General features: G+C 32.4%; 8 protein-coding genes across 10 annotated transcripts; 4 read left to right on the forward strand and 4 right to left on the reverse strand.

Annotated features, from left to right (window-relative positions):
• Window positions 1-3294: 3294 nt before the first annotated feature.
• On the forward strand, window positions 3295-5608 carry LOC143145711 (splicing regulator RBM11). Its single transcript, XM_076309347.1, has 2 exons — window positions 3295-3512; window positions 3842-5608. Exons 1-2 carry the CDS (start codon window positions 3429-3431, stop codon window positions 4307-4309), a joined length of 552 nt encoding a protein of 183 aa, XP_076165462.1. The 5' UTR covers window positions 3295-3428; the 3' UTR covers window positions 4310-5608.
• Window positions 4280-7231, reverse strand: LOC143145709 (glucose dehydrogenase [FAD, quinone]). The gene is made up of 11 exons (XM_076309345.1): window positions 6939-7231; window positions 6632-6831; window positions 6451-6562; window positions 6250-6384; window positions 6080-6195; window positions 5855-6022; window positions 5639-5792; window positions 5393-5553; window positions 5132-5309; window positions 4844-5048; window positions 4280-4784 (listed from the first exon to the last, which is right to left on the reverse strand). The coding sequence occupies exons 1-11, from the start codon at window positions 7090-7092 to the stop codon at window positions 4592-4594; spliced, it is 1776 nt and encodes a 591-aa protein (XP_076165460.1). The 5' UTR covers window positions 7093-7231; the 3' UTR covers window positions 4280-4591.
• Window positions 7232-7310: 79 nt separating this feature from the next.
• On the reverse strand, window positions 7311-10796 carry Grp (serine/threonine-protein kinase grp). The gene is made up of 8 exons (XM_076309346.1): window positions 10449-10796; window positions 10218-10374; window positions 9637-9860; window positions 9238-9558; window positions 8717-8920; window positions 7895-8130; window positions 7674-7808; window positions 7311-7587 (listed from the first exon to the last, which is right to left on the reverse strand). Exons 2-8 carry the CDS (start codon window positions 10277-10279, stop codon window positions 7369-7371), a joined length of 1401 nt encoding a protein of 466 aa, XP_076165461.1. The 5' UTR covers window positions 10280-10374; window positions 10449-10796; the 3' UTR covers window positions 7311-7368.
• Window positions 10797-11527: 731 nt separating this feature from the next.
• On the reverse strand, window positions 11528-13313 carry Noi (splicing factor 3a subunit 3 noi). Its single transcript, XM_076308941.1, has 2 exons — window positions 13025-13313; window positions 11528-12946 (listed from the first exon to the last, which is right to left on the reverse strand). The coding sequence occupies exons 1-2, from the start codon at window positions 13235-13237 to the stop codon at window positions 11654-11656; spliced, it is 1506 nt and encodes a 501-aa protein (XP_076165056.1). The 5' UTR covers window positions 13238-13313; the 3' UTR covers window positions 11528-11653.
• A 690-nt stretch (window positions 13314-14003) lies between these two features.
• On the forward strand, window positions 14004-15198 carry Pfdn6 (prefoldin 6). 2 transcript variants are annotated; one of them, XM_076310765.1, is made up of 4 exons: window positions 14004-14227; window positions 14474-14543; window positions 14650-14845; window positions 14919-15198. In XM_076310765.1, the coding sequence occupies exons 2-4, from the start codon at window positions 14480-14482 to the stop codon at window positions 15046-15048; spliced, it is 390 nt and encodes a 129-aa protein (XP_076166880.1). In that variant the 5' UTR covers window positions 14004-14227; window positions 14474-14479; the 3' UTR covers window positions 15049-15198. The 2 variants fall into 2 exon arrangements, with proteins under 2 accessions (XP_076166880.1, XP_076166879.1); XM_076310764.1 differs by having other exon boundaries at window positions 14005-14206.
• A 313-nt stretch (window positions 15199-15511) lies between these two features.
• LOC143146442 (COMM domain-containing protein 2-like) lies at window positions 15512-17131 on the forward strand. 2 transcript variants are annotated; one of them, XM_076310762.1, is made up of 6 exons: window positions 15512-15787; window positions 15857-15934; window positions 16017-16099; window positions 16215-16388; window positions 16472-16697; window positions 16994-17131. In XM_076310762.1, exons 1-5 carry the CDS (start codon window positions 15721-15723, stop codon window positions 16676-16678), a joined length of 609 nt encoding a protein of 202 aa, XP_076166877.1. In that variant the 5' UTR covers window positions 15512-15720; the 3' UTR covers window positions 16679-16697; window positions 16994-17131. The 2 variants fall into 2 exon arrangements, 1 of the variants encoding a protein (XP_076166877.1); XR_012991946.1 differs by having other exon boundaries at window positions 15513-15787; window positions 16472-16743; window positions 16994-17129.
• Window positions 17022-19364, forward strand: Lop2 (long wavelength sensitive opsin 2). The gene is made up of 9 exons (XM_076310758.1): window positions 17022-17160; window positions 17246-17438; window positions 17525-17763; window positions 17830-17936; window positions 18012-18118; window positions 18205-18352; window positions 18435-18545; window positions 18618-18784; window positions 18866-19364. The coding sequence occupies exons 2-9, from the start codon at window positions 17248-17250 to the stop codon at window positions 18978-18980; spliced, it is 1185 nt and encodes a 394-aa protein (XP_076166873.1). The 5' UTR covers window positions 17022-17160; window positions 17246-17247; the 3' UTR covers window positions 18981-19364.
• On the reverse strand, window positions 19108-21541 carry Lop1 (long wavelength sensitive opsin 1). Its single transcript, XM_076310759.1, has 6 exons — window positions 21386-21541; window positions 20899-21236; window positions 20538-20785; window positions 20167-20425; window positions 19939-20105; window positions 19108-19865 (listed from the first exon to the last, which is right to left on the reverse strand). Exons 2-6 carry the CDS (start codon window positions 21226-21228, stop codon window positions 19730-19732), a joined length of 1140 nt encoding a protein of 379 aa, XP_076166874.1. The 5' UTR covers window positions 21229-21236; window positions 21386-21541; the 3' UTR covers window positions 19108-19729.
• Between the last annotated feature and the right edge of the window lie 94 nt (window positions 21542-21635).

Here is a 21635-nt window from a genome sequence, read left to right on the forward strand (position 1 = left end):
GTGAATCTGAAACAAAATCGGCATCCATTATTAGACAATGAAAACAAAACCGTGAGTGGAAAATCAAGAAATGATTTTCCTGAGAACAGCCTTCGGGCCGGGGGAAGGGGGGAGGGGGAGCACTCCCTTATGTGCCACGTGACTTTAAATATTAAATATGAAATAAAAATCGCGAATGGTGTTTCATTATTCGCAACACTAATTTATTAAATATGAAATTAAAATATTCTTAGTGAAAATCGCGGTTGGTGTTTCATTGTCCGCAACACTAATTTCAATTGCGATTAATTCGCAACATCAATTCGAACCGCAAATTAGCAGGGCATCCTTGGGTGAGGGGCACGAGTGATACATGTGTACGCATAGGTACATGCCATGTATCGTACCAGTCAGCATACATACTAACCACATAACTACTGACGAGTACAGTGACAAAATAGTAATGGTAATGACTTTCAATCCTCGGATAGATATATCCGAAGATAGACAGCCATTCGTTGCTGCCCACTCTTGAAACAATTTGTCTAGGGCCTCTTCGGCTTATAGCCTCTTCGGCTTACAGCCTCTTCTTTCTTCGGGCGGCATTGCCCAATCTGAAACCCTACGTTTCGCAAAAACCACGCGCAACACGCGTGCGACCGTGCAAACGATTCTGAAAACCGTTGGTCGTGCAATGCACGCGTGAAAAGGAATCGACATTCTTCGTTTGCACTAGCTTCACCATCAATTCTACGAATGGACCTACAGGTGTACGCACGTCACGCGAAAACGCGCCTACCCGAAATGAGAATGTGACGACCTGCCCTGGCCCTACCTAACCGTTCGTAGCACACATACCAGAAGGTAAGTTATCTAACCTACCTAGACCTATATTTAAAAAATGGCAAAAGACATTCTCTCAAACACAACCACTCCACGGTTCTCATGCATAACGCCCGGGTGCAATAAGCCTAACCTAGGGAGGCGTCCCCGGGTCGCCTCCGACACCCGAGCTTATCACAACATCCACACTCTAAAGGTACGTACCAAGTTCCTGAAATTATCTGACAATGGCTGGCGACCATTGCGTACATGTAATCGTAACGAGTATGAGAATTTATCGCGTGGCTCTTTAAGGAGAGCAATTGTCACATGAATGTAATAGCAAAAGTCAAGTTAATATAGATAGATACTGTCATTGATAATATGACGTAGCCATATTAAAAGAATACAGAGTATTCTTTAATTCGTAGTCCCTTTGATATATTTTCGCGGACCGACGCAATTCCACAGCCTAACCACACACACACATGTGGAAATTATGTCGTGCACGATACGCCAGCACATTGTCAGACACTCCTATATATTATTATTGTTAATCTTACGGACTAAGAAGTCATCGTGCCCGTTGCCTTCACTCGAGCAAGTAGCACTTGGGCACTTGAACGAGTTCGGACAACGAACACGGAAAAATCATGCTGAAAATCCTGAACTAGAAAGTATAGTTAAGGTATGTAGTATCTAACGAGACAGTATTCTTTCTTTCTGTTAAAATGACTCGACTTTTTATTTGAGAAAAATGAACAGAAAATTGAAAAATTTTACTATGCAAAGAAGTTACTCATAAAAGAATTATTCGTAAGAAAAAATTGATCAAGAAAATCTAAGATAAAATATTTAATTATTGAACATTTTGAATAACCCTTGGTCGATTTCGTCGTCAAAGTAAATTTTTCAAAAGTTGGAAAATTGTGTACAAATCTGTTACTTTGACTCGGAAATCTAACCATCGCGAAATGCCTTCTTGTATATGTAATGTAACAAAAACTACGGATAAACGTTAATACCCGAATCATATTTTAACGCGAGACTCGAACAATATAGAACGATATAGAAACTAATAAAATATTCGATAATATCGTTTTTGCGGAATAGTAATCGTTAGAATTGCGAAGTCGGAGGGTATCCGACTTCTTTGCTAAATAATTATATCGCGGTATAAAAAACGCGGTATACAAGAAGGCCCTATAACCTCAACTAAGAAATACGTACAAGTAAAATGAGAAATATCATTGCTCGCGAGTATATGATAACTATACTCGCGGTCACTGTACTCGCAAAAATCAACAAATATAAATACAACCGGTCACCCATGTCGATTCGGACTCACTTCCCTACTTCCCTAAAATTTTTTGTCGATTTTGGACTTTGATATCAGGAGAACATGGTAATTGTGGTGGTATTCCTTTTTTGTGGATTTTTGGAAATTATGTTATTCAATGATTGGCAAAGTAACTCATAACAATGCGAAGGTGGGGAAGAGAAGTGTAATTAAAAAGCTCGAAATATCGAGTATACCTGCTCCATACGAAGAGCTCCGTCCATCTCGGAGGCTCCCGGGAGAATGAAATTTTACTCAGCCGGCGGTTCTATTTATAACCTCTAGAAGGACTTACCGTTACTTCGATTTTATTTGTTCGATCTAACCGAATATTTCAAGAAATTGATGGCTTTTAAGCCATTATTTATACTAGGACATTGTTAATAATTGTTTAAACTATGGTCCTACGACGGTTGTTAATAATTATGATAAATAAACATGAAGATATTGCGAAATTTGCAAAGGCGAAAGGTTTTAGCGAATGTTTATGTCTCTAGACAATTGTTATTAACATTTTCGTACGTTCCGAACATTTATGTTACAGTATACCTCCTCTTACCATTTCAGTGTCATGTCCATCGTTATCGGTTCAGAAAGGTATATAATTTAAGCGCTAAGATTGTTAAGAATTAAAACCATGTATACCGATTGTTACTTATTCGAAAATAGTCAAAATTGAAATCAATTTGAATTTAGCAGAGATTTTAAAAATCCATATCAAACTTTGCACGAAACCAACTTAAATATGTGGAATGTAATGTAATTTTAAGAAATATTAGAATCATTTGTTTTTCAGAGTGTTTAACTGCAGGCTACTATTTAAAATATAGTAATCGTTGCAATAAAATTCCGCACTACTATAGGCAGTTTCTTTTGCACTTTACAAGCCCACAAATACTATAGCCATCTAGCGATTACACGTATTAACTAAAATAGCCCCTGTAAGAATTTGAAAATCTATAGTTGTGTGAATTAGATGCTTGCTATAAAAAATAAAAGAATTTTCTTTTTCTGTTGTATTCAATTCAAACAGCAAGAATTAATGGGCAAGTGTATATGTACTACAAAACTTTTTTTCAAAATCTAAGTATACAATGACGTTCATTTAAATTAACTTTAGATGTTTCTTCTGTTCAAGCTTCAACGCTCTCTAGTGTCAATTACAAGGGTTACAATTGGAATTTGATTATCGTTTCCCCTAGCGTGTCCCACTTGATTGTTTATTAACAATACTTTCATAATTTTTATAAAATTTAGATATAAATTATTCATCGCATTCTATAACATCATGGACGAAGATATGCGTACTCTTTGGTGTGGAAACTTGTCCTATAGTGTAACAGAAGAGATACTATATGAATTATTCTTACAGGTTTGTCTATCCATTTAAATATGTAAACAAGAATTATAGCATATTTTATGTTTGTATGCAATAAAATTAACGCGTTAAAAAATAATACCCAAAAACTACTGAAATACATATATTTAATATTATGCATTCAAAGTCATACTATTTCATGCATGTTTTTGCTCATTCAATTTAAGGTTATGTGCTGATAATTTCTCTAATGTTTCTTACTTTAACTACCGTTTTATCATATGCTTTGGTCGACTATTAAAATGAATGTATTTTTTATTTTATAACATTTATTGTAACATTAGATATATTTATTCACAGATATATTTTCTGCAATGTTATAGGGTGGTCCTGTGGAAAAAGTTTCTATTCCCAGAGATCGTGATGGCTATAATAAATCATATGGATTTGTAACGTATAAGCATGCAAATTCTGTACATTATGCTATGAATCTATTCAATAATACAACGCTATTTAGACGTGTTATTAAAATGAACCCAAGAAACAAAATGGAATTACCGCCAATAACAAATTCTCAAGATCATTCATTAAAAAATAATTCGTCCCATATGAAAACAGATACATGTGGAACCAATATGTTACCAAGCACAGGTTCACAATCTAAACATGTAGATGTTTACTCGCATAAAGATGACAGAAGATCCAGACGAGCACATCCTTATGACAGAGAACAAAGTAAAATAGATAACCATCATAAAGATCACAGGCTTAAAAACAATCAGAATAATCATAGATCAAATAACTATTCGAGAAAAGATTATAAAAGTAGTAGACACGATTTTGTACTTTAATTTTATACACTTTTAACAACATACACTGTTTGTTTATTCAAATGAATGCGCACTTACGAACTATAGATATATGATTTTAATTTATAAAATTTTATAATTTTATATATTAAGAATTTGATTATTCTAAAAAGAAACAAGCAAATATAGTATCATATTTTCATTTTAAAGATTAAATGCAATGATATTGGTATCATTTTTTTATATTTCATATACATATGATATTAAATTAAAATTATTTAAGTTTGCATTAAATGAAAGAATTTTTTTCTTTCGTATATTATGCTATCTGCTGAGTCTATGGTAGTAGTTATTTGGCTTGTAACATTGCATATTGGTTCTGTAAACTTTTGTATTTAGTTTAAATATACGTGCAGCCTTTTCAGCTAGCATTAAAATCGCAGCGTTAATGTTACCGCTTGGCAAAGATGGAAGTACGGATGCATCGATTGCGTATAAATTTGTCACGCCATAAACTCTGTAAAATACAACTCACATAATGCTTGTAGAAAGAACATTAGTACCTAAATGTAGTACCTAAATGTTTGATCAACAACATCACCCATGCGGCATGTACCAGCAGGATGGTAGGATGTTAAAGTTAAATGTTGTATGTAACATTCCCAATAGTCTGTACTGTCAAATGTTTCATTTTCACAACCAGGAAAATGTTTCTCATAAATAGATGCACCAACACTTTTCATTGCATCTGTTTCAACAAGTTTCTTTACAAATTGAAGTCCTGTGAAATTTAATATTTGTGCAATCAGATTATAACTAATATGATATATGTGTTATGATTTAAAGTTTGGTCAGTTGTAGTACCATCTATGAGAATTGCAATGTCGTCCTTATTTGATAAGTATTTCGGATCGATTAGCGGCGGATCAGAAGGATCACTACTGCGTAATTTGATTTCTCCCTTACTTTTTGGATGTAATAGAACGGGAGCAATTGTTACTGTATTCTTAAACACAATAGGAGCAAAATATTCCGTATAAATCTATAAAGTGATTCAAAACAAATTAATATTCAACCATATTAATAGATACTTTATAAAACTTGTACAATTGTTTTTTTATATACCTTATCAGAGATTCCCATGGCCTTTCTCAAAACAATACCATTATCTTTTGATAATCCAAGTGGCATCACCATTATTTGTAAGTCTGGCACATCTGATTTATTTTTTTGGAAAGAACTATGAAAAGTTCCTAAAACTTCAACTCCTGTAGATGTCCACGGACCTAAATTATATGAAAAACATGTCTAAATAAATATATAATACTATTTCAATTTTAATGGCTAACTGTCTAAATTAATGACTTTTACCTTTCCCAAAAAGAAAATAATTTATTGCTGGTATAGGATTTAATGTATTCAACATACTCAAGCCTATACTTGTGTTAAGCATAACCAAATCGACTCCAGTAAGTACATGATCTACTAAGTGTTGACCAACGGGTAAATCACTAATTACGTTTATCTAAACAATAAATAAATTATAACGTAATTATTAATTATTGTCTATGAAACAACAAACTTTACTTGTAAGTCTTCCAAATGTTTTCTTGGTCCAATACCAGATAACATCAATATTTTTGGAGTACCAATTGCACCAGCACTCAGAATGACACCTTCTCTTGCAATTGCTTTAAATCTCTTATTTAGTCTAACAAATTGAACTCCTACTGCTCTATTTGATTCCATTAGTACCTTTAAATAGTTAATATTTATATAATCATGACTTATTACAAAAATTTTTCAACATACTTTTTCCACATGAGCATGAACTATGATAGTCATTTTCTTTCTAAAATTTTTACTTAATAATTTATCTGTACTCCATCGCTTTCCATCTTCCATTGATAACTGTGCTTTCATGAAACCTAGAGCAATCAAATTATTAACCTATGATAATTTTTTATATTTTATAAAATTACCATTTTTGTAATCTTTATTAATGTTGCCAATATGTTGATGCATTTCTTCCAATCCTTTTAAAATTACATTAGCAAGATTAGTATTCCATTGTAAGTCACTTATACGCATTGGTCCACCATATTGTGTAATAGGTTCTACAAACACATTTAAACGATGGAGAAGAGAGAATAAAAATAAATTTTTAACATTAATATAATTACCAATAAAATCTGGAAACCATTTGTCATAATCAGAAGAATGTCCACGTACATAAAGCATATAATTTAATCGACTAGTTCCACCAAGAAGTTTACCCATTGGCCATTTGCTTTGCTAAGAACAAATTCTCAATCATATACCTCACTATAATACAGCTATTATACAATTCGTTAAATATAATACATTATTAATTAAACCCTTGCAAGCATTCTGTTGAGGTACAGTTGTATATTGCCAGTCATATGGACTATTTTGAATTAAAGGAGCTAAAAGTGGAATATCAAGGAAAGATGGTGCAGTTCCACCAGCCTCGAGCAACAAAATTTTATATCCATATTCAGCTAGCCTCGCAGATAAAGTTGCACCAGCAGTACCAGCTCCAACTATAAAATAAAAAAATTATAGTTTTAGTTTTACATGAATTTTGTGTATCTTTATTGGCTTGTATACTGTGCATATATACATTGAATTGATTATGATATACTCTTACCGACAATGTAATCATAGACTTGTAAATCATTAACATCGTTAACAAACTCGTGTTTATAATTATCGAAAAGGTACATGAAATTAAGGTAACTGGAAAATATAAATACTATTATACTAGTTACTGTAAATATGACAAATTGTAGTGCTATGAACATTTCGAAAGCATGTTAAAAGTTGAGGTTAAGGTACGGTCAATATAAAAGTCCTATTGATGAACTGTGATTTCTGAAAAATAAAACGATAAAATTATTATCTTGCGAAACTCTATCCAATGCGTATAATGTATTGTTTTTTATATTAATAACTAAAACTTAGTAGTCCTGATAATGTGTAAAGTATAAGGAATGTATTAATGTACACAGATGACAGGAAATTAAAATTTTTCCAAAAGATATAAAATATTTATTTAAAACTGATCTTCTACATTATTTTTAAGGCATACATTCCGTTGCAACAGCGATTGGCCATGTAACAGGACCTTTTAAAATTACATCCTCTAACAAAGACTTAATTCTGACAAATCTTCGTTTAAATTCTAGACCACATCCTTTAGATAGTCGGAAATCAACCAGTATTTTTCCATCCATTTCGACGATATTTGCTTTAAAAACCAAAGGCATCTTTCTTCTATCTACACTTGATATAGTAATCTATCAAAAATAATATGTTAATAATTTATTGTATAAAGTCATACTATTATAAACGTGTTAGTTTTAATAATTATTCCACAACTTACAGTGCCACAGTCATTGATGCGATAAGTATAATTTTCATTATTTAAGCAATTTACTAGTCTTTTCACAGTTGTCTCTAATTCTGTTTTAACAAAAAATCTTGTCATTCGCCGTACCAGACGTTGGAAAGTATTTTGCTATAAATACAAATATAAATTATAAACAATAATGTATAAACAGATTGTTTTAATTTTTGGGCATTAACAATTGTAAATTACAGTACCTGGCTTGCTTGTGTGAATTGTTTGGTTTGCACTTGTGTACATAATAACAAATCTTCTATGTGAGCAGGTTGTGAAAATGAGAATCCTGGACGTTCTTCCAAATTAATTTGTACTGCATTAATTTCTACTCCAGGCAATTCAGGTTGTGACAAGCAGAATCTTGTCAAGTTTTCATCTTCTAATACCTGCCTTGAATCTGTCTCGTCAGGTCGAATATAACCTTCTATGTTTCCAGCTAAGAAATTATTATAAATATTTTTTTTGAAATTGATTTTATTAAATTTATAATTTATATTGTCTTAATATTTTGTATTATACTACATCAAAGCAAGGACAAAGCGACAACTATAGAAGTATTTATTTACTTGTCAATCTAAATTTGTAATACTTCAGTTGGATGTGTACGCCAGTGCTCTTTGCTTTGGTAATCTAGCTTTATGATCCTTAATTAAAATCATAGAGCTGTATTACCAAAGTAAAGGCAAAAGCCTTGATAATCTTGAGGAATACTAAAATGATTTTGATTCTCTTGATTTCAATGTTTACTAATAAAAGTTAAAGAATTAAGTTAAAGAGGACTGTATTAGATACTTACATACATATATATATATACATATATATATACATATGAAAAGCTTGTTGCTTTCAGTATCCACTCAGTTAGGTACCAAGCTGCTTTGAGTAATTTAATGCATACTCAGAGTCACTCAGTACCTGACCAAGTAAAAACTTATTTAGACTTTTCCATGGAGATATTGTAAAAACTGTTACACATACAAAAATAAAAAAACAAAGTTTCACGTGTAAAAAATGATTCATACCTTTTTGGAATTTCTTGACAAACCATCTGTGTCGCTTGATATCTTGTATGGTACATCTGGATGACGGCGAGTGTGTAAGAATATTTTTAATGAGAGACAATGAAGAATTATCCAACTTTTTCCATGGTGTAAGAGACATGTACTTTCCATCTCTCCATGCCATATATTCTGGACACTCTGCCAAGGACTGATCCCAAGGCAGTTCTATAGTTCAGATACGGACCAGTTAAAAACTAAGAAATGTAAGTTATGCATTAGAGACCTAAACCATCAGACTAAAGATTACAATGATCTGCACTTTGCACGTAAAATTGTTATTAATTTAGTTTTAATGTATTTGCAATTATAGTTAAACAGTTTGATAAAATAATGAATTTGCATGTTTGACCTTGCATTGTGTTTGCTTTTATCTAGGTTTCTCTATTGATTCAAATATACCAGAGAGTCAAGAACAAGTTATATAAAAAGTAATATTAATTTAATCAACAAATGATATCCATGTGTGTTTCTATGAAGTTTACCTCCAGCCAGCAAAGCCACAAGAATTATACCACATGACCATACATCAGTGGGTTCAGCATGATAAGGACGTAATAATACTTCTGGGGCAACATATGGCAATGTTCCACACCTCCTTTCTAAGCAACGCTCTTTACCTTGCATACGGTATATTGTTGCCAAACCAAAATCAGAAACTTTTAAATTATCATTTTCATCTAATAGTAAATTCTCTGGCTTTAGATCTCTATGTGCAACTCCTTTGCTGTGAAGATACTCGACTGCAGAAATTAACTGTCTAAAATATTTTTGTGCTTCCCATGCTGACATACCAACATCAGGTTCTATTTCAAATAAAAGGATCTTTATCAATAATATTACACTTTCTGAATCTTTTATACCTGAAAAATGTTACAACTTACCAATTCTATCAAAAAGTTCTCCGCCTGAAGCATATTCCAAAAATATGTATTCCATGTTTGGCTCACTACGCTTTCCAAAATACTGTACAATATTAGGGTTAGATAACATACGATGAATGGCAGTTTCTTTGCGAACTGTTTGTCGAGCATCTGGATGCTTTTCTAAATCTATCATTTTCATAGCAACAGCTTCACCTGTAGACTTATTTAAGAGTAACTTTACTCTGAAAGGTAAGATTGAATTTATTTTTTAAACATAAACTTTCAATCAAATCTATAATAATATTGAAGTTGTACATAAATCTATATGTCATAATGTCTAAATACATGTAATTCTATGAAAACTGCATATGATTTGGATAAAGTACAATAAGAAAGAAATGTTAATTGATCTTTGTGAAAGATATAATATAAGTATATAGTATAAAAATATAGTACCCAACTATCTATTTTATATTTTTTATATTTTAAAATGTGTTATATCTTGGTAACATCAGAAAATATGATACTTGAAATTCTAAGAATAGTTGATAGCATATATTAAACTATTGAATGTAACGATAAAAAAAACGTAGACTTACTCGCCGTAAGCACCTTCTCCTAGAATGTGCCCAAATATCCAGCCATCTACAAATTCCGTCATCCTGCTTCAACATACCTCTCCGCGATGGTGGCAAGGATCTTTGTTCTCTAATCGATGCTTTCTCAACTACTAGTCATTTAACGTGATATCTCCCTCTACAAGAAAGAAAATTATATTTAATGAATGAACAACGCAAACAATAACAATTTTGTTTTAACAAGATGCTCACATTGTATCATTTTTCATAATAATCATGGGCCACTCGAAGCACGTGGTTTTAATCGCACCGACGAAACATCATGCTTTCGATCGAACTGAACATAAAATGACAATGAATTACATTTAAAAGCGTACATTTACATGACTTCTAAGTTTTTTTTTTTATTCAATTCCGTTTATATTATTTAATCTCGCTAATAACGTATTGGCACGAAAAAAACGGTTATAAATTAAATCACTTTTTTCAACAATCGCAGAAATTACTGTTACGAGAGAAAGCATGAGATGACACGATACATATTCATTACGATGAACCATACAGTCTGGACAATCTGGGTACGAAATTGTTGCATTCTCATTGGCCGAATATTTAAAGAGCTCTGAAGTCCCTGCTTCTTGACGTTTACTTAAGTAATTTTGAGACTATACTTTGTTCAGCAAGAGCCTGGAAGGTGCTAAACAATACCACGTGACTGCAGCTGATTTTCATTGGTTCACGATAATTCTCTCCAGGAGTGTATCTAATATAAGTTTGACACATATTGAGTCGAAATATTGTCTTGGGGATCCGAATGTTTTATCACCCACTTTCATTTTCCTATTTCATCCTTAAAATAATACTGCCTGGTCACTGATATTTATATATATAATTTGTAATTTATATGAATTATACTACATTTGTTTCTATACGGGACAAAGTCCCCTTTAATTTCGATCCTGCGCAAAATCACGTGATTTGTTTAACATCTTCTATAATCTTATTGGACAAAATATAGATGCTAAGTTTAGAATAGACTTAGGAACAGATATCATTTTAACATTAAAATTATTTTAATCTGATTCATGAATTCTATTATTGTACTACACATTACTTTTTAATCGGTAGAAACGTCGATTATATTTTGATGTTTAATACTTCATACCATTAAACATTTCTCCGAAATTTCTACGAAGTCGGTAATTTTGTTTAGTAATTTATTTGAAGAAAGGGCAGCTTATAAAATTGGTACTTCTATTTTGGGCATAAATAAGAACTAACATACGAAGAATTGATAATTATATTGGTTTCAAAAATAACTAGAATTTTTACTTGCAAAATATTATAAATAATTTTGGCAAATATTTATTTATTTGTTGTTAAAATTACTTTAGAATATACAAGATTATCAATATACTGTAATATACAAAAATTATCTCAAACATTAAAACAATATTTTATAAAAGACCTTGTCTCTTTAAATCCTCATATGTTTTACGATTAACTACATTTCCAAGGGAATCTTCGAATTCTTCTTCCTGCTCTGGTTGCCAACGTTCTGCTTGTTTTTGTGCTTTTAATTTTTCCCACAAAGCTAGAGCATCCTCTATTTGTGTTACATTAGCAAAATGTGCAGTATTCGGAATACCAAGACAGCGCATACCATGTGCATGTCTCCATTCTGCAAAGTGCCTTTGAAAAGCTTTTGGTCCTTTATATGTAAAGTTTCCACATATTTCACAATTGTAACTAATATTCAAGCCATGCAATTTATACAACCAATATGGTATAGGTTTACCATCCCATCCAAGAGGAAGATTTTTGGGATTATAAGGAACTTCATTATCATCTTCTTCTTCCGATTCACTAGCACTAGCTTCTGCATCGGAATCTCCTCGCTCACCTTCTGTCCTAGCTTGTTTTCTTTGAACATTTTCTTTTGTGGCCACTCGTTGAGTAGATACCAGTTCTGCAAGTCTATACACTTGAGCTTCAAAACATGCCACATCTTTTTGTTTCTCAGAATTTCTTCCTTTCCCAGATTTTCTATTTCTATTATTTTTAGCTAATAAATTTGGATCTAAAGAGGCTTCACCTTTTGTGCTAAAAAGTCTTTGAGCTCTTTCCTCAAGCGTGCCACCACATTTCAAACCTAAAGCCATTAAAGCCGATTTTAACCTATCTAATCCAAGAGATGCAAGCTCCTCCCAGGAAGAAAAAGCAGAAAGTTCTAAATGAGCTCCTACATGAGTCAAAGCACTACCAGTTTCTTTTGGCCAACCAGGGAATGTATTGCTATCCCACTGTGTTTCAAAATCTTTATTGGCTTCCTGAAGCTCTGCATTCATATCAAGTAAGGGTCTAACTCTACTCAAATAATCGTTTAAGTATTCCAACAAAGACTCCACATATCGTTGATATTCAGCATTTTTTCTTTCCCTTGGTATATCGAACAAATGATCGAAAGTTGATAAATATGTAATGTAATCTATTTTTTCTATTCCTTTAAGGTTAATGTATTTTTCATAACATTCGTGGAGATCAAGATACTTTCCATAACCTTCTTCATCAGTAAATTCTACAAGATTTGAAAGGTCTTCGGTGGGATTTTCCCTCATTTTGGCCAGTTCCTCAAATTCTACGGACATTGGAATACTTATCTCATTAGGATGCCGCCGATAAAACTCTTTTATGGATTTCAATCGAGAGTAAAACTCTGAAAATTCATTCGGACCAGAAAGTGCTTGCACCTAGAGAAAAAAAGTTTATATTATTTTAGCACAACGTATAACGAAATTAAAAGTGAAATATAAAAATGATTAATTTACTTCCTCCTTCCTTTGTCCATCTTTGTCCTCGTACAAGTCTTGTAAATGTAAAGTACTATCCATGTACTGGTCAAGCAGCATCTTCAATCGATGTTCCGAATTTATACTTTCCCTGTGTCCCGGTTTTTTATAAAGCATTTCTTTAACCATTGCATCCATCAATCTTTCTCTTTCTTCATGATAGCGCCGTTGTTGTTCTAATATTGTTTCCATTTTCCTGATTTATATAAAAACAATAATTCTATTTACTAAATAATTGACATTTACGCAAAGGTTATAGTACGTTTTGACAAAGAGTTCATAGAGGCATTTGATACATTTTGAAAGTGTCGTCATCTTACGATGATTATAAGAAGAAAAGAATTTTGCGGCAAATTCAACGGGCAAACTGGAATTGAAGTTAAAACATAGAATATTGAAAGTTATATTAATAATAAAGCAACATTGTTTTACTAATAAAAATTCTACAATTAAAATTAGTTACAGATTATATTTTAATTATATTTGTATTAATAACAATATATTGTTTTTTAAAAAAATAAGTATATTAACAATAAGAGAAGAACAGAGACATTAATATTCAAGAATTGAAAACTATGTAAATGTATAATCAGGTATTGTAATCGATGTTGAAAACAAAATGTTATATAAACGTTGCATGTTTTTATAATGAAAGCTTTAAATGTAAAAATTTCAAATTAATTCTTTGAAAGTTTAATAAATCAGAACGTGATTGTTTGTAACACGATCTGTATTAATTTCTATTTTTAATTTTTTCATCTCTTTATATTCTGTAAAAATATTTTAATTCTATATATGGTAGACTATAATTATTCAATTTAAATCAATTTGTAATTTAATCACGATATAAATTATTTATTTTTTTAATATCAAAACAGTTGTTTTTCGGTCTTCATTTGTGCATCTCTATGACTCAGACACATGTATATATTTAAATGATGTGTAATACATTTGTCATGCCTATAATGATCTATAGCGGTAACACGTTATATTAGTTAAACTTTGAAAGACTTCGAAACAAAACAGTTAAAGAAATAAGATACTAATTTCATTAGAAAGGATATTTGTATGTAAGATTTCCTAATTCTTTGTCGTTCGATAGAAAATTTTACTACCCAGTTTGTGAAAAAGCTTGTTGCGAGACGTTCTTCCTTTGACATGGTATGATAACGATGAAATAAGGTGATAGCATCTATAATGATTATAATACACGTGTTTTCACTAAGTAAATTACACATATTTGTAATATAACTACAATACATTTCAATCAATTTTTGAAATGTAATCGAATATTTGCATTTAAAATGATATCATAACCTTTTAATCTCATGACCATTTTTTGTAATCGATTGTTAAATTATATTTCGTTATTCTTTCAATAGTATTTAGTATTTTACTATTTAATACATAATTATTTTCCGTTTTTAGACAAATATGGCAGAAGAAATTCAAAAAAATTTAAAAACAGAGATAGAGAAATATAAGCAGGTTCAAAAAGGTATTTTATTCGTTTTTTTTTATTCTCAGATAATATTCTTTACAATATACATTATAGAATTGTAATTGATTGACTATCCTTTACATGTAGATTCTGTTTGTATCAGATTACCACAAAGCATTGAGTCAAAGGCAACAGCTGGATGGGCAATTGAATGAAAATATTGCGGTCAAGAAAGAATTAGATCTTTTGAAATCACAGGATGATGTTTTTAAATTGATAGGACCAGTTCTTATTAAACAAGACTTGGAAGATGCAAAGCAAAATGTTGCTAAGCGCATGGAATATATCTCATCTGAATTGTAAGATACTTTACATATAGACAATATACACGTAAGAAATTCAAAAGTTATTAATGATTATTTTTCAATGTAGGAAACGAATGGACGAATTGATAATTACATTAGATAACGAACAAGATACGCATTGTGAAACATTGGAGAAGTATCAACAAATGTTTCAGCAGGCTCAGATGAAAACAATGCTTTCTCAAGCAAAGGCATAATTTCATATGTGAAATATAAAGAAATTCCTGTGTTATCACTCCGTTATATCGATGTCATTCTATCTTCAATTGTGATAGAAAATAAGAAAAATGGAAAAACGGAGATTATTGAATTGCAAAATAAATTGAAAGTTTATTATTTGTAGAGTATCCCTGCATTTCTATGGCTATATACTTGTGGCTTCAAAGATTCATTACCTTTAAAATGTTAAGAATAAATTCACAGTCATAACATTGAAAATTGTTCTTTTCGTTTTCAAGTACCAGTAATAATTAAGATACTTATAGCTTGTATTATTTGCATTTAATACCTCATGATTAAAAGTAAAAGTTAATTTTAACTTTAATGATCATTTAACCTAACCTTTTTAAAGCATAGTAAATATATATTGTATGACGATAAATATACAAGTACTAGGATTAACACTTGAACTAGATAAATTAAATATTTTGTTTATAGTGAAATAAAGAAACCTAAACAATTTTACCTCAAAGTCTATTCAAAAAATTAGTCACTTTATCAATGAACAGATTGTTCGTGTTTACACGAGAATAAATATGGCGGTTTACCCATCGCCTTCTAGTTGTAAAATTGAGGAACGTTTTATTTCAAATCAATAAATACAAAACGATCAACTATTATACAAATAGATATTTTTAAATAAAATAATAATGTTGTTAACATTAAAACCAGATCATAAGAAACATGTACTGCTCCTTACGGAACACGCACCACAGGGTGGGTCAATTTTTTCCATTAATTTTAAACACTTTTGAACAATAATTAATCTATTAATTGTTTTTTTAGTTTTACAGGATTTTTGCAAATTGGCTCTAGATTATTTACAAAAAGGACCAAATATTAAATTATATAATGCAGCAGCTCGTAAGTAAAGTGAAAAATTTTTTCCACAATATTGAAAGAAATAGTTTAGTACTATATCAACTTGTTTCTCTTTTCAATTCAGAGAAATTGGAAGTGGAAGTGAATGTTATTAAAAATTCTGTCGAAGGACTTGTTAATTTATTACTAGAAAGTTGTAGGTACAAGGTAATACAACTTTCATTAATTTGAATATATATTTTATAATGAATAAAGTAGATCATAATTTTATAAATATTATCAAAATTTTCAAAGTGATAATTTTTATCGTTACACTTTACAGTTAAACTCAGAAGACTTTAGAGATTCTGTAATAGCTTTAGGTTTTTCAGAAGATCAAGAAGCAATATTAAGTAAATTATATAATACTAAAAAAGATGAAGTATTAAACGTACTTACAAATATTGGATTTAAATTGCCAGAATATCAGAATATGGAATGGAGATTTGAAGTTCAGGTATTATATTATCATATTTCTTTATCTTTACAGAATTAAAATATTAAATTTAAATATTTTATGTTATATATGTATCTTTGTAGCTTGCATCAAGATCATTATTAAAACAAGTAGCTCCTCTTATTACTTTGGATCTATCCATAAAGAATTCAGACAAGAATGAAAATGTTGAGCATGTGTTACTTCAAACTGATCCTGTTAATTTACTACATATTGTACAGGAATTAGAAGAGGCCCTTCAAGAGGGTCGCAGTCAACACATTCGTAGACTCTCAAGAGTGATAAAATGATGTTTATAAAAATAGCAGTGTAATATTATATTTTACACAATAAATTATAAAATGCTATCAGACAAGTATAAATTATTTTTAATTCCAATAATATATTATGTATTATTTAAATTTATACCAATTATGTTAATTTGATTCATAAAAGCATATGTAATGTTTCACTTTGATTAGATTAGTCTAAATTCCAGTTGACAGTACTTTTTATACATCATGCCATATTAACACTTATAAAAGCGAACAAATGCATTTAATACAACTATAAATGGATTAATTTGAATATTTTATTGGATGACTTTATTGGATCTTAACTTACAGAACGCATATAAAAGCAGAATGGTGCAATTGTAGCCACAGTAGTTGAATGCGACCAGTGAAATGTGAACAAAGGGTGTACTCCATAAAGTTACATTAATGTGGTGTAAATTTAAATACTTTTCTTAGCAAATATTTTTTGAACAAAATCCTGTACTATTGGTTCACAAGTATGTAATGCTATTTGAATAGTACATCTTTCTTATAATTTTTCTTTTTAAATATACATACTAAGATTAAATATACATATTCAAGAAATGGAGACAATTACCTCTACCAATACTTGTAATGTGTCTACCTCCTCATTTGTCGATGCTATTTTTTTACCAAATTCTACCTTAACAACCACCATGGGTCCACAGTTTGCAAGACAATGGATGCATTTCAATAATCAAACAGTTGCTAGTTCAGTACCGCCAGATATGTTACACTTAATTGATTCATACTGGTAATTGCTACAGTTATTACTGAAAATATAAGTGTATTTTATTTTACACATATTTATAATATTTTAATAATTTCTTCTAAATATAGGTACCAATTTCCTCCGTTATATCCGTTATGGCATAAAATTTTAGGCTTGGTGATGATCGCATTGGGAATTATAGGGTGGTGCGGAAATGGTGTAGTGGTTTATATATTTATAATGACACCATCACTGAGAACACCGAGTAATCTGCTTGTAGTAAATCTTGCTTTTTCAGACTTTATAATGATGGGTTTTATGTGTCCTCCCATGGTAATTTGTTGTTTTTACGAAACATGGGTTCTTGGTAAGAACAAAAGTTTTGCAAACTGAATACATAAAATTTCAATTTTAAAGTAATAGCTTTTTTCAGGACCTTTAATGTGCGATATTTATGCAATGGTTGGTTCACTGTGCGGATGTGCATCAATATGGACAATGACAGCCATTGCCTTAGATAGATATAATGTTATAGTGAAGGTATACATATATATGAATGTAGATTCTAACAATTACAAATGAAACTAATATTACAACAAAATAAGTAATTCTTAGGGGATGTCTGGAACACCTTTAACTATTAAAAAGGCTATACTTGAAATCCTAGCTATATGGTCGTTTGGTTTATTATGGACAATTTTACCAATGGTAGGATGGAACAGGTAATATTTCAATTAAGAAAATTATTTTTTCACTTATGTCTGATAACGAAATATTCTCAATCGTTAACACATAACACGTTGATTAGATATGTTCCAGAGGGTAACATGACAGCATGTGGAACGGATTATCTTACTTTAGATTGGGGATCCAAATCATATATATTAGTCTACTCTGTTTTCGTCTATTATACACCACTGTTCACTATTATTTGTAGTTATTACTTTATTGTTATGGTAAATATAAAAAAGTGACATTACTCGACAATTCCAATTATACTCATACGTATCTACATATTATTTATCTCTGCTTAAATAGGCTGTCGCTGCTCATGAGAAAGCAATGAAAGAGCAAGCGAAAAAAATGAATGTTGCATCTTTACGATCCGGAGACTCTCAAGGTGTCAGTGCCGAAGTAAAACTAGCAAAGGTGTTACTTATACTTCGTAGCCAATCCATTTAATGTGAAATTCAATTTTAACTTTAAATTAAATTTACTTAGGTCGCATTAACGACAATTTCGCTATGGTTTATGGCGTGGACACCGTATCTTGTGATCAATTATATCGGCATATTCAATCGTGGTCTGCTCACTCCTCTTTTCACTATATGGGGATCACTTTTTGCAAAAGCGAATGCAATATACAATCCGATCGTTTACGGGATTAGGTATGTGTTACACGAATGCAATAATGCCATGGTAAATTATTAATATTGACAATAATATTGTTGTAAATGTATTCCACGCAGTCATCCAAAATATAGAGCCGCGTTGAAGGAGAAGCTACCATTCTTAGTCTGTGGATCAACCGAGGATTCTAACGCTGGTGGAGAAAAATCTTCGACGGCTGATGGAAATTCTTAAAATATCGGCATCCAAAGTGCTTTCGATTGTATGTACAAAAAAATCTTTTCTAAACCAATTGTCCTTATGGAAATTCATTATTATTTGACGATTAATATTCCCCTTATTGGTAATTAAATGAATACAATTGTCTTATTGCTTGCACAGTTTATTTGCATTTATAAAATTAAGGTACAGATACGACACTCACATCATATCTTACAATAATATGATTCATGTTTACCTATCTAGTAAACATAGAGTTAGTACCTGCTATACCAAAGTGACCATGTATATTATCCGGCAATAAAATGTACAAAATCCAAATCATTACCCATGACTTGATGTTACAATGATTCTCATTGTGGTGCAAGTGAGAATTATACGTTCATCAATCACAGGAGATTCAAAGATTGCTCATTTAGTACCATATTTTAGAACAATCCCGTATTCTGGATAGATATTTTGATCGAATATGGGTATACATTTGTTAAGCGATGTCTTCTCTCGGGTGTGTGTGTGTGCGCGCGCGCGTGCGTGCGCGCGCGCGTGGTGTGTGTGTTCGATTCAATTCGTTTAGAATTCCGATACGAATTTTCAGTTGAACGTATCTCTGTTGTGATTGGTAAAAAAAATGGACCTCTTAAAACGACAATCGATGTCAATATTTACAATTCGTGTCTGTAATTAAACGTAGCATTGTTGTTTCTTATCCTAGTCGGGCATACTTCGATTTATGCTGTTCGTAGTTCTTTGATCGATCGATTATTTTACGCGCTCGCTTTTTCGCTATCTGCAACAGTGGTGGTACCCGAAGCAGTGGATGTCGCGTCTGTCGGTACTGGATCATTAGCGCATGCCAACGATGGGAATTTCTGGAAGAGCGCAGCTCGATATTTCGGATGGCTGAAAAATAAAGAACAATTTTAATTAGTCGTCGAAAAACGTGTATTTACTTACCCGGGGTTTGTTTAGTCACCTGATTCCATAAACAATCGGATTGTATACAGCGTTCGCTTTGGCAAACAGAGCACCCCAGATGCTGAAGAGAGGAGTAATGCTCATGAGATTGAAGATGCCGGAGAAGTTAATGACCAAGTACGGGGTCCATGCCATGAACCACAAGGAGATCGTCATAAGAGCAACCTGAAGTCATTAGAACGTTTTATAGTGTGCTGGTTGAGTATAATCGTAGCTACATCCATACTTTTGCCAATTTGCACTCGGCGCTGGTGTTCTGATTTTCGGATGATCGCAGAGAGGCGACGTTCATTTTCTTGGCCTGTTCTCGCATGTTCTTCTCGTGAGCTGCGACTGCCTGAATGATGAACCAGTAACTGTAGCAGATGAGGAACAGCGGCAAGAAGTATACCCAGATGCTGTACATGATAAGATAAGAAGAAGACACGATGTCTCTGTTCAAGTAATCGGTACCGCACGCAGTCATGTTACCCTCGGGCACGTATCTAACAAAGAACAACGAATTTACCGTGTTATCGTGATTCGAATTGTGAATAATTTCAAAAATTATTCGAAGAAGATGAGGGATGGGGGAGGGGGGGGGGGGGGCGATATTACCGATTCCAGCCAAACATTGGCGCGATGGTCCAACCCAAAGAGAAGAGCCATATACCCAGAATACGGAGAATTGCTCCGTTGATGCTCAATGGTTTGCCGGATAAACCCTTCACGATCACGTTGTATCTGTCGAATGCAATCATTGTCATCGTCCAAATGGAGCCACATCCGAACAAGGAGCCCGCAAATGCGTAGATTTCACAGAAGAGAGGTCCAAGTACCCATGTCTCGTAATAGCAATTAATTACCTGTCGAGAACGAAATTATCGCGTTATCGATCATTTGATCGAGAAAGCTACTCAGTTTAATATACTCGGCAATTAAGGGTAAAATAGAAAAAAAAAGCTATCGTGCCACGCACCATAGGTGGAGACATGCAGAGCATCATGCAAAAGTCGCTGATGGCTAGATTGATGACGAATAGGTTGCTAGGCGTACGAAGACTCTTTGTTGAAAGGAAAATGTAGATGACCATGCCGTTCCCGGAAATGGAGACGAAACCAAGCACACCGATCACGAAGCCGAGGATCGCATGCCATAAAGGATTTAACGGTGGGTACTGGTACCAGTGACTGTCGATTAGGTGTAACATATCGGGCGTGACCTTATCCACTACTGTCTGATTGCCAAACTTGGAACCTTGAGCTCCCCATTGATAGGCTTCGTAGCTGGGCCCCGCAATGAGAGACATTTTTAAACCTGTGAACATTGAAACGGTAGTTATTTATTATTGAATTCTTTTTTAAGAAAATGACGAGAATCGTCATTAATGACCTGCCTGCCTCTACCGTTGGGTACTATTATCGTTACCGTTGTGTCACTTTATCACTTATCTTTCTTCAGCTCACCTTTAGACTACTTGGAGAAAATCGTAATAAAACGAACTAGTCCAAGTACGAGCTCAGATTGTTAATATCGTACGATCACGCCGATGGGTCGTAGAAATTTTAAAGAAGGGTGTCTGGGAAGTCTGCAACTGTTGGATCCACTGCTGGATGCGGCTCGGTGTCAGCGTCGAACTGCTGTCGTTTAAATATGCTCAGGTGTCTAGGCTCGACCCTACCATATGTACCCTTGCGCCTAGATTTCTATATGTTG

The sequence above is a fragment of the Ptiloglossa arizonensis genome, chromosome 4, assembly GCF_051014685.1.
Source record: "Ptiloglossa arizonensis isolate GNS036 chromosome 4, iyPtiAriz1_principal, whole genome shotgun sequence".
Lineage (NCBI taxonomy): Eukaryota > Metazoa > Arthropoda > Insecta > Hymenoptera > Colletidae > Ptiloglossa > Ptiloglossa arizonensis.